Here is a 15,194-nt window from a genome sequence, read left to right as displayed (position 1 = left end):
TTAATTTATCAAATTATTTATGATAGTTACGTTTTTAAAAATATTGTTATAAATCATTAAACAAATGAATAAGCTCTTGAAGCACATTCACCATACCCTACTCGGTTCTGTTATAGTCATTAGTCAATGAAATTATCTTTTTTTCTCCCAAGAAAATGAAATCTTGGTGGGCTTGGAAGACTGCGGAACACAAATAACAAATTGGAAGCAACTCGGAAGCAACACACAAAGAAGAACATCAATCAATGTCACAGTAATAGTTAATTATCTCGGATTATTGTTACTATTATAGGTGTTAAGAAGTATTAATATTGTGACTTAATTCTCTATGTGGTTAAGAAAGTGACAAATAGGATTAAATAATGTTATGCCAACAATTGCCGTTACAATTTAATTTCAATATATTATGAACATAATAAGTCCATTTTAGTTTTCTTTAAAAGAAGTCCATGTTAGTTTTAGGATTTTTTTTATCAAGATGGATTAAAAATTAAAAATAATTATTATAATAGATTGATCAAGGAAATATTTATTAAAATGAGTGATTTTCATTCCTTAAAAATATATAAAGCGTTATCCTGATTGACTTATAATTTTTATTCGCTGACAAGAGACATCATTATTGGTCATTAGTTAATACTAGATATATGTTAAATGACTATATCTCATGATACATTTTGACTCAATTTAGCTTGACTTAGCCAATCCAAACTACCTATTTTATATTATAAAACATAAAATTGTTTATTTTATTAAAAAAGGTTTTTTCTAATAAATAAATTTAAATAAACTCACACTATGTATTCATTCTTATGTTTTTTTTAATCTTTGTTTCAATTTTTATGTAAGATTATAAAATATAATAAAAAATGAGAAATATATTATAATTACAAAATTTATAATGAAGTATAATTATGCAGTGAAAGGTTAAACAATAATTGAAACACAATTTTAATTTTAATTTTCTTTTATTTTAAAAATATATTTATTTAATAAAATAATCTAACTTGACCACAAAATTCTAAGTGAGTTGATCGAATAGAATCTAAGTTGTTATAAATTTCTTGATTCAATTTCTATAAATAAAAAATAATAATGATGATATTTTATATAAAATAATATTATAATTAAATAAATCTTGTTTATTATGGTACAAATATATAATATAAATATAACGATATTTATATAGGTGGTATGTTATATCAAGCCTCAACAATGCCAGCGAGTACTCGCAAAATAGAACAAAGTATGGCTTTTGCTTATCATCTTCCTTCCAGGACCGGACATTGAACCGGATTTATCAGACCGGACAACGAACCGGACATACGAAACTACTCTGCTTTCTGGTCTCTCGCAGTGAAGCTTCGTTTATTTTTTTCTTTTATTAAAATATCCCTATAGATCTTTTTATAAAATTAATTACTAAAGTACTCTTGACTCTTTATCAATAAAGGCACAGAAGCTTAATGATAAAAAAAAAGACACGGAAGCGTCTAAAATCTTGATTAGTGAGTATCTCTTCAAAAAGATTTTCTGATATTTATTATTGAGGAGCTAGTAGCATGATTTTAATTGGATTGATTATTTGTAGCAATCTTCTAAGTTGAACTTTTGTCAATCTCTCTAGTCTCTAGCATGCTATTTGATGCCTTATTTGTTATGATTTAAAGGTCTTCATGAACATTATGTTATGAATAATAAGAATATTCCTATATTTTTTGGTTTTTCTTGTCTTAGTGAGACGCAAGAACATCTTTATTTTTTTTTAAACTTTTAACAATCTGGAAATTAATTCGTCTTCCATCATTATCATAAAATTATTAATGGGTGGCATAATTCATTTTGTAATTCTTAAATCATAATTAATAATATTTTATGGTGAAAATTTATCATTAACACAAAATTTTATAGTAAATATATAAAAATCTTGACGATATATGCAACTAATAAATTAATCTTATTTTAAGATTATTTTATAGTAAATATACTTTCCATTGTATATTTTTATATTGCTTTAAAAAATACACAATATAAACATTTTATATAAAGTTTAATATTTATATATTTTTAAGCAAATTTTATTTTTTTATAATCATACTCTTGTATCATTCACATCTCAATTCAATATCCAGACTCAACTAATATTTTTCTTATATGTATTTTTTAAAAATAATTTTGTTTAAGACATAATCACATTAAATAAGAACATATTAAGAATTGATGAAATAATGTATATTTCTTTTTGTATTTAAAAGTGGAGAACAATTTATTTAACTAGATAATCGTATTTGATTCATTTTATATGTAAAATTCTTTTAAGTTAAAGATAAACATATATTACAAGTAAGATTGATTTTTAACTTAGTGTTTAATGGATTGTGAGTGTCTCTAACCTAGTGGATTAGGAACACTCATGGTCTATGACTTATAAATAAAAAAAATAGGAACATGTAAAAACATTTTTAATGGAGATTCTTGAACTCAATAATTCTTTTTTATCATATCTATCAGTATACGTGCTTTGAAGATCTCTAGCATGAAGGTTGCATTCCTTCTTAACAACTTTTTCCATTTCAAAAATAAATATTTTTAATGTTTTTCTTTCTAAATGATTAATAAAATATACTTTCTTTATCTTTAATTATAATATTTTTAAAAAAAATTGATTGTCTTTTTTATAAGATTTTTTTTTAATTTTTAGATGTATTAATTATTTTTTTTCTTACATACATTTACTTAATTATTTTCTATTTAAACATCAATGAAAAATAATTAAGTAGATAGAGAAATAAGAAAATAATAATTTTGGAATAATAATATAATTAATTAACAAATGTAATGTAATTAACTAAATTAATTACTTTTTTAAGAAATATAAATTAATTAAAATATTCTTATAATTAGAAACGAATAAAATATTTAAATAGGGTCTACGAAATTCACAAAAGTGACTTAAAAATTCAAAGTAAAATCTACTACTAAAACAAAAAAGGAAAAATCTTACGTAACATGTGTGAGACTAAAAAAAAAAAAAATCCAAAACACAAAATTGGTTATATTAATAAAAATGCTCTTAGAGACGTTCCGCTTGACCTAATATCTCCAGCTAGACTCAAACAATAATAATATAATAGCATTAAAATTTCAGACATACAATGTAAAATAATTTACACGACCCACGGTCTTCTGCAGTTGCTTGATTCTTTTTGGTTCAATCTTTGTTGGATTCTATTCCCTTCACTTTCTCTTTCTCTCTTTCCTTTTTATTTTTTCCTCTTATGCTTTTCTTTTTGGTTTTTTCCCCCTCACTTTGCGCTTGTCGATCTTTGTAACTAGCTATAATGCAAGCACCTCAAGCTGCATCAGCCACTGATGAAGCTCCTGAGATTTCCCATCAGGTGAGCTTTTCATCTTAAACATGCGAAGAAGCTCTTTGCTTTTTCACTTTATTTTTTTCCGCTTTGGCTTTATCCATTTGATTTTACAACTCTTCTTTTTAACCCTTTTTTTTTCATTGTGATTCCTCATATCAGCACTGGATTACTATCTCTCTGTTAGTTTCTCAGTCATGTCTTTTGATGGGCATGCCATGCAGTGACTAGTATTTGATTTTCTAGACACAAGTTTTATTTTGTGTTTGATTTTGATCCAATTGATGTTAAGGGTTTTATAATTTTAGCTTATTCTGTGTCTACTCAAGACTGTTCCTGAAAAGCCCATGTTTTTAATTGTTTTCCTTAATTGTGTCTCAGTTTCAATATTAAGAATGTTGTTGGGTCAGGATATGTATTTTCTCTTCCCTTCTAACTGTGGGCTGAGGTTGAATTGAACATGAATCCATGTTTAAATGGCTACTTTTTCTGATGAGAGCATAAAAAACTACTTCAAGTTGGTTTTATTGTTTCAATTATTAGAGGGTAAAGGAGAATATGAGGGAAAAGACCATGCATTCATTGTTTTATAGCGCGGAGACAATTTAGCCACGAACTGGTGGTGAGAAAATTTTGATTTTAGTTTGTAGGTATTGCAAATGTAAGGGTTTCTGTAGGTCCTTGAAGTTTATGCTTCAGCTTTGTGCTCTAACTGGTAATGTAGTTTGTAAAAAGGGTTTTGGATATGTCCTTTTTCTTCTTAACTTTATGTGACATCTTGCTGTGTTTTGTTTTACCAGTTGCTGTAGAGAAATTTATAGATTTTTTGCTAGTTTCATTGACTTAGTGCTTGATTCAATTCTTGATCTTTTGTATGAAACGAGGACCTCTAGTTCTAATAATTATCAGCTTATTGAGGATCATTAGTTATTCATCATGGAATTAGATTTGAGTGCAATCTTTTGATGTGCTTGCATTTTAATTATTGCACTCGGGATATGCAATCTTTTGACAATGAATGCATTTTAATTATTGCTCTCGGAATATGCAATCTTTTTTATGTGCTTGCATTTATCATGCCCTTTTAACTATTTATTGCTATATTATCTGCTGTTCTTTGACACATTATGCCAAACTGCTGGGAGCCTAGGACTAAATAAGTTGTTGTTAAACTGTCCCTATTACATGCAGGCTGTCCCCCAGCGAAACAAAGAAGTTTCAGACAGTGGACCCGGTGGTAGGCGCCCTGATATTTCACTTCAAGTTCCCCCTAGACCTATAGGGTTTGGTAGCACTAGTAGTGGAAGGGTTCTGGACCATTGTCAAAGTTTCGGTAAAGGGATTTCATCATCAAGAGGCTTCTTGCGGGCCTTGAGCTTGAAAAGAAAAGGAAATGTAGCAGATGGCGAAAGAAGTTCCCTCCTTAATTCAGACCCCAAGACAGCTGCAGACGGACCTAATATGGCCTCCATATCTGAAATTGCATGGAAAAGATGTACTTCTCTTCCTGTTACACCTGCATCAAATCTGTCTCCTTCAGTTTCTACACCCATTTCTGCAAGGACATATAATGAACAGACTAAGCCTCATGTGAGTTATCTTCTACTTTATTGAGTTGCCTTATTTATGGATTTTCTATATGAAATGTTATGCTAACTGTACCTGGGGCCATAGAAAAAGTTGAATCATGTTTAAATGTTATATTACACTCAGGATATTGTGTAGAACTTGCAATCAAAGAAACTGAATATATGCCTTTAACCAAAAAGGGAAATATGAAACTAATCAGACTTGAGATTTTTAACAATGTATTTTAGAAAGCATATAGTTCAAACTTATGTTTAGTGCCTTCTAAAGCATATTTCATGCGCATAGTCGCATCAAACTAAGGTTGCCTTAGGTATCAGAATCTTTTAAAGTAAAGAAAATTAATGACTTTTATTTGTACGCAGAAAGATGTTGACCGTTCTAAGGTTTCAAGGTCCCTTTCTGTACCTGGGCGAAATGTTGTTATTGTAAGATCTGTCTCTTTTTCTACCCGTAGCGAACAGGAGCAACAAGATTCAAATGATGGTATGCTACGACATAAACTAGTATTCCAGTTTCATAGTCCTACTTTTTTCTGTTTTTAATTTCATAAGCTTGAAGAAAATCTAATCCTTTCTCCAAGGTTGAAATTTGTTATTATCCCACCTAGTATGGTGTTTCCCCTCATCACCATGCTCGTTTGTTTCATGGAATTCAATTTAAAAGTCTCTTAAGTAGATTATTTGATGTAAAGGTTTTCATCTAATTGGTTTTTATCATAAACAAGTCATCAGGTCAATGGTTAGACACCTAATCATAATCATTCAATTGGGTAGAAATTATCTTGATCAGTGGGTAAAGTTTGAAAATGTTGTATATTGACAATAGACAAAATGCTGGACTAGTTTTGTTATTTTTTGAACTTTTGATGTGTAATTAACACTTGAGTTACTTTACTTTACATGTTAGCATATATCACATTTTAATCTTATAGGAGCTTTCTATACTTGGCCAATCAGATCAAATAACTCCTGTGCAAGTAGAAGTTACTGCCGATGAAGAAATCCCCGAAGAGGAAGCGGTGTGCAGGATATGTTTTGATGTATGTGATGAAAGGAATACCTTTAAAATGGAATGCAGTTGCAAAGGTGACCTGAGATTGGTGCATGAAGAATGTTTAATTAAATGGTTTAGCACAAAAGGAGATAAGGAATGTGATGTATGCAGGCAAGAGGTTCAGAATTTGCCTGTAACTTTGCTTCGTGTGACTAGCTCTGTTAGACAAAACAGACAGCTGCAAGGTCAGCATAACCTACATCCAGAGTCAATAAGGTGATTTGAAAACCAATTTCTCTAATTAAGTCATCCATTATTTTCCATTCTTTACTGTGGACACTTTAGGTGTCTTTAACCGACCTAATGGCATTGTGTCATTCATGTAGCCTACCTCACATGGTGGGATAAGACTTTTGTTGTTGTTGTATCATGGACATTTAAGGTATATCTGATTATAGGTGTCTTTCTAGCATATTACTTGTACAAAATTTTCAATATCTGTGCTGTTAGGAACCCAGTTCATCTTTTATTTGTCTTAAGCAATATTCTTAATTCATTATTAATACAACAATACTGCTGCTAATAAAGTTTGACTTTGGGAAACTTATTTGGAGTAAATTGATGAGTTATTATATTTTCAAGTATTTGATACTCCTATATTTTAGTATTTTTCAACTAAATTTCTTTAACTTATTTTTTATTAATTTTGTTTCTTTTTTTTTTTTTTTGCAGCGCTTGGCAAGACTTTGTGGTGCTTGTCCTGATCAGCACAATATGCTACTTTTTCTTCCTTGAACAGCTACTGGTATGCCTATTTCCTTTGACAAAAGACTTCTGGATAATAACATCCATCTTCAAAGAACTACTCTGTGTGTATTATTCTTACTTTCTGACATTTCTTTATCTTTTAACCCATTAGGTTCCTTTACAGCATAGAATTCACAGATATAGAATATAGCCAAGAACACAGCTTATTAGATGTTTCCCATATATATTTTACATGATGTACTCACAGTAGAATTGTATTTTACTATGAACAGAAAAATAAGCAGTAACTACCCATGCATAACTATGACTGTATAACACCCCTTCCCCAGTAGAAAGTAGGCTAACAGAGGAGGTATTATTAGAATGTTTATTGTTCCAAGGTGTTATTATTTTCTTTCTTTTAAAGACATTTCTATGTTCAAGCATAATTAATTTTATATATTGTTTGTTCCACGTTGTAGCTTCCTGAATTAAAGACTCAAGCAATTATTATAGCAGCACCATTTGCCTTTACCTTGGGCCTCCTAGCTTCTATTTTTGCAGTCATCCTGGGTATAACCTCTGTAACAGAACTTTATATTTTTGTTAAAAAATGATTTTTTCTTTGAATTTTAATTGAATGTTTACATATGTTATTTGCAGCAATTAAAGAGTATATATGGACATATGCTGCTCTTGAGTTTGCACTTGTGGCTTTAACTGTGCATCTATTTTATACTATGGTGAGTATGAATGTAGAGATTTCTTGTTCATTATTTCAGGATTGATGCTAGATGAATCAAAGGCATAATAATGACTATTACTTCAAGATTTTCATATTAATAACCGCCATGATTAATCTGTTACTTCTGCCTCCTTAGTTGCAAGTTACAACTTTGAATGTATCTGGTGCATTCATGCATTATCCTTTGTGTTTTTCTGGAATAGAAGTGTTAAGATGTCCTCTAGATATAATGGTCATTGGTCAAAGCTCTTCTTATAAGCCTCCGCAGATCGCCCCACTCCTCCCCTTGAATTAGCTTTTTGTAGTTAAGTCCATTTTATTTCTACTGTGGTATCAGATCTTATCCACTGTCAAGTTGTGATGTTGGATCACCCAAAAATGCCGTATCCTGCAAACTTTATGTCTAAAGGAATTGCAGAGCGTGTTAAGATGTCTGTCCGCATGCAATATTATTGTTCTGATTATTTCATGCAGTCTTCCTCTTTTGTCATGCAGTCTTCCTTGGTAATTAAGAAAACCATGCATCCCAGCTCCTTAGTTGATTACTTGTCTGACTCAAGTGTACCTTTGATATGCTAAAGCTTTGTGACTTTGTTGCAGTTGCATTTGACAGCCATATATGCCATACTACTTTCATCAGTTTTGGGTTTTGGAATTGCTATGGGCATCAACTACGCATATATTCAGTTTGTCACTTGGAGACTTCAGGTTTCTCATGATGATAACCCAGTATGAATCTCCTCACAAGGGAAACAACTTCATGAATTTTTTTTCTCTGTATCTACTGACATGATGATGACCTGCCACAATGTTTTTATGAACCTTGTGTTTGTCAATCAATACCACTACCATGTCGTATATTTTTGCCAAATAAATATCATGAAGTGCATATGCAAGAGAGAAAGAGAAGCAGAATCTTTTTACATTTTTCTATGAAATTCTAAATTTATTTCACTGAAGAATTTTCTGTCAAAAAAGTGAAGAAGCAACAAAAACTAAGCGAATTATTCAGTGAAAATGAATTTAAAATTATCCCCTGCTTCTAAACAAGGCACTCTCGTCTGGGCTCCATTTTTCATTGGTTGAAGTTACCAATGCTAAATGAGAGAAAATACTAATCTTCTTACAGTTAACATTATAATTTTGACAGCTTTTCTCATTTTTTTAAAATAAAGTACGAAAAAAAGGCATACAAGAGCAAGTGTCATTATTTATTATTATAAAAAGAAGACTAAAAAAATCATCAGATGTGATGGCTGGTGTTTTTGTTTGTATTTCGAGTATTATGTTTGTAATGTTATAAGCCTATTAAAAAATTGGTATTTTGTACAAACTAGATACTACCCTCGAAAACTCCCTTATACAGCAAGCAAGAATGGCATGAATGATTTTATAAAATGTTTTTATTTTATATTTTGCTTTGTGTTTAAATCTTCAACTCAACTTGATAAATACACATTTCCATAGGAACACGTCAAATTAGTCAATTGGCAGTAAAAGTACAATTGAGCAAGCCTCAAGGCATCAAATTACTAACTGGGAGCAAAGTATAAATGCGAGTAGATCTTTTATGTATTTTCCTCCTTAACTTTTTTTTCACATTAGAAAAAGTAAAACAACGTATCTTTGATAAAATAAAATGTTAAAAAAATGACAACAAAAAGACAAATTCAAAAAATATAGATAAATTGGAATCCAAGTCTACTCCATCGACAAGAAAGTTTGTTTAAGTATGCGGTGAAGGGGCAGTGGAGAGAGGCATTAGAGGCCTACAACAAAAACCTAGGAGCATTGGAGGCTAAGATCACAAGAGTGGAAGACACGGTGCTACATGTTGCTGTGTATGGAGTGTGTCGGATAACATCGACAGAGAGGTGTCTCTCAACATCTTGTGCTTGCAAAACTCAAAGGGAAACACTCCCCTTCACCTTGCGGCACAGCTTGGGAACGTGGAATTGTGCGACAACATGGCCAAAAGGAACCCCAAACTTGTTTCATGTCACAACATTGAAGGTGAGACCCCTCTCTTCTAGGCAGCTGTTCACGGCAAGAGAGAGGCGTTCTTTTGTCTCCATGAAAACCAACCAAGACGTGATCATGAGGATGGCTCGTTGTTGGTTAGGAAAAGCAACGGGGATACCATTCTTCATTCTACCATCTCTAGTGAATACTTTGGTTAGAGTCATCAAATTATTCTAAAATAGTACTATTTAGTTTTAGTTTGATTCTTTAAGTTTAAAATTTCATTTTTTATTTGTGTATTACACTAATTAGTTTTTTCTATCAGTTTTCTACATGAACACATACAATGCCAATTTTGGCTGACGTGACAAATAGACATATAATATGTCATCTCATGTTTTATCACGTGTCATTTGGTTAAAAAGTTAATAATATAAATTTGAGAAATTATTTAGATAATCTAGATTACTATGTGTCTATATATGCATTGTGGTCTGGATTAATCTCTACCATTGTTTCAAAATTATGATGTTTTAGTATTTTAAAAAAATTATATTTACTGATACTTATAGTTTTCAATGTGATATTAAAACTTTTGTTCTAATTTTGTCTCTGATAAACTACACAATGATTATTGAGTATTGTGTTTATCAATTATTCAACTATCTCCATTAATCACTCAATAGTTACCAGTAATGCATTTATGAAATGTAAGAATATTTTAGTAAAATTATTTCAGCAAAACAACTTATTTATTGTAAAATATTCTTAATGGAGATGTATATAACAAATTTGATAGGTTTGGCGCTTCAAATAATTGAGATGTACCCAAACCTTGTAAATTCTGTAAATCTGGACGGGTTATCACCTCTGTAGATTCTTGCTGGGAAGCCTAATTGTTTCAAAAGCAGCATGCGAATGGAGTTACTTCAGCGTATTATTTACAATTGTAAGAATTTCCAACAAATTGTTTTTCTGCATTTTTTGTAATTATATTCGCTTATTAAAGTCACATGACAAAATTATGCCTACATTAGAAGAGAGACGAAAGTTTAAACATATAACTTAATAAATGGTTAAAAATTAAAATAATCCTAACTATTTAGGTATGATTGAATATGAGTATATGACGAAGATTAAGTATTATCATCACTCACTAAATAAATTCCACACTCATTAAATGAGAACTATATAGATTTGTGTCATACAATTATATATAAATGATCAAAATTAAATGTTAGTTTGTGGTTACGTGATTTTATCATTCAAATATAATCTAATCTACTAATGGTCTAAATATATAATACATCAATACTTATTATTTCTCACATTAATTAACAGCTTGAGTGCTCACTGCTTGATACGGTTTATATAGTACTGATAATCGCGTGTTTTTGTCAGGTTCGATTGTTGATGAGATTGAGAAAACAGATGATTTACGTTGTAATGAAGCAGACACAGCTCATCACTACCCAATGAACTATGAAACACGCGCGACCTTCTTATCATTGTTGAAGAGTATATATCATGGCAAAGTAATTTGCGTGGATACTTGTGCGTCAATCTTGTTTCATTTACTCCTTGATTTTCATTTTCTACCTATCTACTCCTAGTACCTAGCACCAGTATATATCATGGCAAAGTAATTTTCGTGGATACTTTCATATATCATACACTCTGTGAACATTTTTTTTTTATTATATCATGCTATTACTTATTATACCTATCTTCTTCAACCAATCTTTTTTCCAGAAAAGCTTAATATTGCATCTATATATCTTTTACGCTGTGTTACAGCAATAGGAAAAGATGACAACGCTGCGAGCAATGACGAAGAGAATAATGTCTCCCGAAAATCTGATAATTTTTCGTCTTGCAAATCATGATGCTAGTCCTACCCTCTAAAATAAATCAAAGAGTATAAATTAAACATGTATATATCAAACCATTTCAAATATTGTAGAATCCACACATGATATATTCACCTATATATTTTGTGGCATACATGATATATATATTAACAATAGCTGCTGCCAGCTGGTAAAAGTACTTACTCACGGTCAACTTTAATTAGTTAATGTACTAATGTCTATTTTATTTATGTATAGAGGAAGAACAAGCAAAGAAATTGGAAAAGAAACGCTACCGTTCCCTCCCAATTGGGGAGCAACGATCCGATCGATTCCTAACCCATATGATGAAGATATTGCTAATCATTTGCGGTGTTGGTAAGAACATCACCATCTATTTGTCTTCTCATTCTTAGTGAAAATCAGTAAGAAAATGTCTGTGTAAGTGCAACATATCTTTTTTTCTATGGAAGACTATGGTGCATCATGTTTATAAGTGGATTATCACTTTCTTTTATGTTTTTGCATTTTCTTAAAAAAGCAATAAGAATATAAAATAATTTTATATTATCATTCAATTACAAATCATTAAGTATATCAAGTTTATTAATTTTTATAATAATTATAAGTTGTATAACGATAAATTATAATTGAATAATAATGTAAAATTATTTTATTTTATTAGTATTTGACCATTAAGCTCATTAAAAGATATTATATTTTTCCTTACAAAATATCATTGTTAAATGTAAAATTACTTGAGAAAGAAACTCTTGACAAAGTAGAAAAAGGTAAACATGTTTACTTTTTTCTTTTAACGGAGTGGCTTTGATCACTCATGCAGGAGCATCTTGGATGGGAAAATCCAACGAAAAAAGGTGAAAGACATTCTGGCTAAGCAAGTGATGAATGAACTAATTCAGCGAACGTCTTCTTCTCTGTACAACCATGCTCTGTACAACCATGATCATACGGGAACAGGAAGCATAAATAGTAGTAATAATGATCAAAGTAAGGAGAAAGGAGGGTTTCAGAAAATAAGAAGAACGGATTCACCTATTTTGATTGCAACAAAGATGGGAGTGACCGAAATGGTTGAGAAGATTCTTGAGATAGACCCGGTGGCAATCCTTGACGTGGACGCTGATAACAAGAATGTTGTTCTTTCGGCCATAGAGAATAGGCAACCTCATGTTTACAGCCTGTTGAATAAGAGGAGCATGATTAAGGAGACTGCATTTCGTCAAGTGGACAACCAAGGAACAGTGCATTGCACCTTGCTGCCACCTATAGGAGTTATAAACCTTGGCGTGTCCCTGGTGCTGCAATGCAATTGCAGTGGGAATACAAGTGGTATAAGGTCAACATTCTTCCTCTTTCTCTGTTTTCCAACAATTTCTAAAAAACTTCACAACAAATTAGCATTTATCTTGTGGATAATGTTTTTCATAAGTAGGACATCCTCTATGGTATTCTATCTATTTAAGATAAAATATATTTTAAGTGTTTCATTTTGATCAAAATTAATTTTAATCTCTATATTTTAAAAATAATAATTTTGATTTTTTCATAATTTTAAATTGTAGGTTGTGATCACAATTGTAACTACAAACACTTTTGACCACAGTTACCCTTAGTTATATTTTTTTATAATTTATCATAATATAAAAAATTACGGTAAAACTGCAACTATAATTTAAAATCATGATTCTTATCTATACTAATATAAAAAGGTCTCATATTGTTATTCTATGCATAAGTGTGAAATCTGGTTTGAACGATCAGTTGGATCAATGACCTAATTGAATTGGTTTTACTATTGGATCAATCATGCAATTGATCCGGTCAAATTATAGTTAAGTATTGGATTTTAGTTGGACCGGTCCGATCCAACCAATTTTACAAAAAAAAATGGACCCTCTCTATGACATCGATCATTTTGATGTCTCATTATTATTCATTGTTATTTTGAATTTTGGAGTATGGATGAATTTTTCTTACTCAAATAATGTTAGTTATATATTTATATATAATAAATACATATATAATTTTAAATTTTAAATTTATATTGGATTAAACCGGGCCAATTACTAATCCATGGTTATAATATTGACCCACTACCTCGATTGGATCAATAATTAGACAAGCATAATTATACTTTTATATGTTGTTGACCTACCATTTTTTTTCTTATTTTTATCTTTTTATTTACTCTCTTTCATTTGTGCTTCATTATGGGCCCACCACCTAGTATTTCTAAAATGTGATGAACTTTGTCTCTAATCAAGTCAAAATAAAATAGAAACAAAGATAAAATCTACCATATTTTAAATATATGAGAACCAAAATCATTGTTTTAAAATGTAGGGACTAAAACACATTTTTTGGCATATGACTATACAAAGCATATTAATCACAGGATCATTTAAATTTGGGTGATTAAGTGACTTTTTAAAAAACTCATGACTATGTTGTTTTAATATTAATCATCCATGATAAAATTTAATGGTTAATATTGATTCCTCTCTCACATTTTCACGGAGACATATTTACTGACAGAGTCGTCTTTTTATAATAGTTATGTAAGTACATTGTGCCTTTGTTCATGATGTTTGTGCTTTTTAGCTTGTTAAGAACTCCATGCCACCAAATTTCTATGAACGTTACAACAAGAACGGGCAAACAGCAAAGCAGGTATTCAATAGTACACACGAAAAGCTCGCAAAAGAAGGTGGTAAATGGCTGACCAAAACCTCAGAATCATGCTCGTTGGTAGCAGCACTTGTTGCAACCGTTGCATTCACAACCTCAACAGCTATACCAGGTGGTCCGGATCAAAACACAGGCTATCCATTGTTTCAAGGAAGACCTGCTTTCAACATCTTCGCTGTAGCATCACTAGCTTGTTGCACTTAGTTCCTCAGTCACAGCCCTCGTTTTATTTCTCTCGATACTCACATCTCGGTTCCAAGAAAAGGATTTTGCTATGGACTTGCCGAGAAAGCTTCTTCTGGAATTGACCACACTCTTCACATCTATAGCATCTGTCTTGGTGTCATTCTGTGCAGGGCATTTCTTCATCGTTGAAGACGAGCTGAAGTTGGCAGTTTATCCCATATATGCTGCTACGTGCTTGCCTGTGTCATTTTTTTGCATTTGTTCAACTTCCTCTTTACTTTGATCTCTCCTTGGCTATGATAAGGAAGGTTCCTCAGCGCAGCTATAAAGTGCTTTCTCACGAATCGCATCATCATTAGCTCGAGTTACTTTTTTTTATAATATCATGTTAATTAAACTTACACTTTTGCACTACTCATCTTGTTTAAGAACTTTTTTGTTGAACTCATCTCCTTGTTAATAAGCAATTATCATAAGCACCTTTGTTTATGAATTGTAAAATTTGTACATTTCATTTGACACCATTTACCTGTCTATTTATTTATAATATATTAACAATCACTTTTATGCCAGTCCCCAAGTTTTTATCGTACGGCGAAGTTATGGTACAGCTGTTCAAGGGTAGTCTGAGAGGTCTTTGTTTTTTGGGTATTAATTACTTGGGTGATAGGTGGAACTTTAGAGAACATTCTTGTAAAACCGAGTTGCCAATGATGAGTTTTGGGCTGATGTGGTCACAGGCCAGTAAATGGGGTGGCCTGATGGATGTGGACAATCCGAAAGAAATTTGAGTTCCATTATTCATACCAACATTTTTTCACAATATTTTTTTTTATATTTTTCAATCGCATTACCACCACGTTTCTTTCCTTTCGAAATTTCTCTCATGTTTTGTAGCATACTACCAGCAACATACTACTACGAAAACTTGACAACACTAAGTAGAAATGCAAGCTCTTTTGTTCAAAATAAAGGATAAATAGTCACTTTTATTTTTTAATGTGTAATTTATGGACAAATGTGTATATGAAAGATGAA

The 15,194-nt window shown here is 31.0% G+C and overlaps 1 protein-coding gene and 1 pseudogene across 2 annotated transcripts; both read left to right on the top strand.

The window, feature by feature from the left end:
* The first annotated feature begins 3,155 nt into the window (after positions 1–3,155).
* Positions 3,156–8,375, top strand: LOC114388431. Of its 2 annotated transcripts, XM_028348924.1 has the most exons (9): positions 3,156–3,220; positions 3,337–3,398; positions 4,563–4,961; positions 5,324–5,444; positions 5,918–6,230; positions 6,687–6,759; positions 7,184–7,274; positions 7,365–7,444; positions 8,047–8,375. In XM_028348924.1, exons 2-9 carry the CDS (start codon positions 3,342–3,344, stop codon positions 8,179–8,181), a joined length of 1,269 nt encoding a protein of 422 aa, XP_028204725.1. In that variant the 5' UTR covers positions 3,156–3,220; positions 3,337–3,341; the 3' UTR covers positions 8,182–8,375. The 2 variants fall into 2 exon arrangements, with proteins under 2 accessions (XP_028204725.1, XP_028204724.1); XM_028348923.1 differs by having other exon boundaries at positions 3,160–3,398.
* Positions 8,376–9,413: 1,038 nt separating this feature from the next.
* On the top strand, positions 9,414–14,655 carry LOC114388125 (annotated as a pseudogene).
* Positions 14,656–15,194: the final 539 nt, after the last annotated feature.

The sequence above is a fragment of the Glycine soja genome, chromosome 15, assembly GCF_004193775.1.
Source record: "Glycine soja cultivar W05 chromosome 15, ASM419377v2, whole genome shotgun sequence".
Classification (NCBI taxonomy): domain Eukaryota; kingdom Viridiplantae; phylum Streptophyta; class Magnoliopsida; order Fabales; family Fabaceae; genus Glycine; species Glycine soja.
This window is presented reverse-complemented; position numbering and strand designations above follow the sequence as displayed.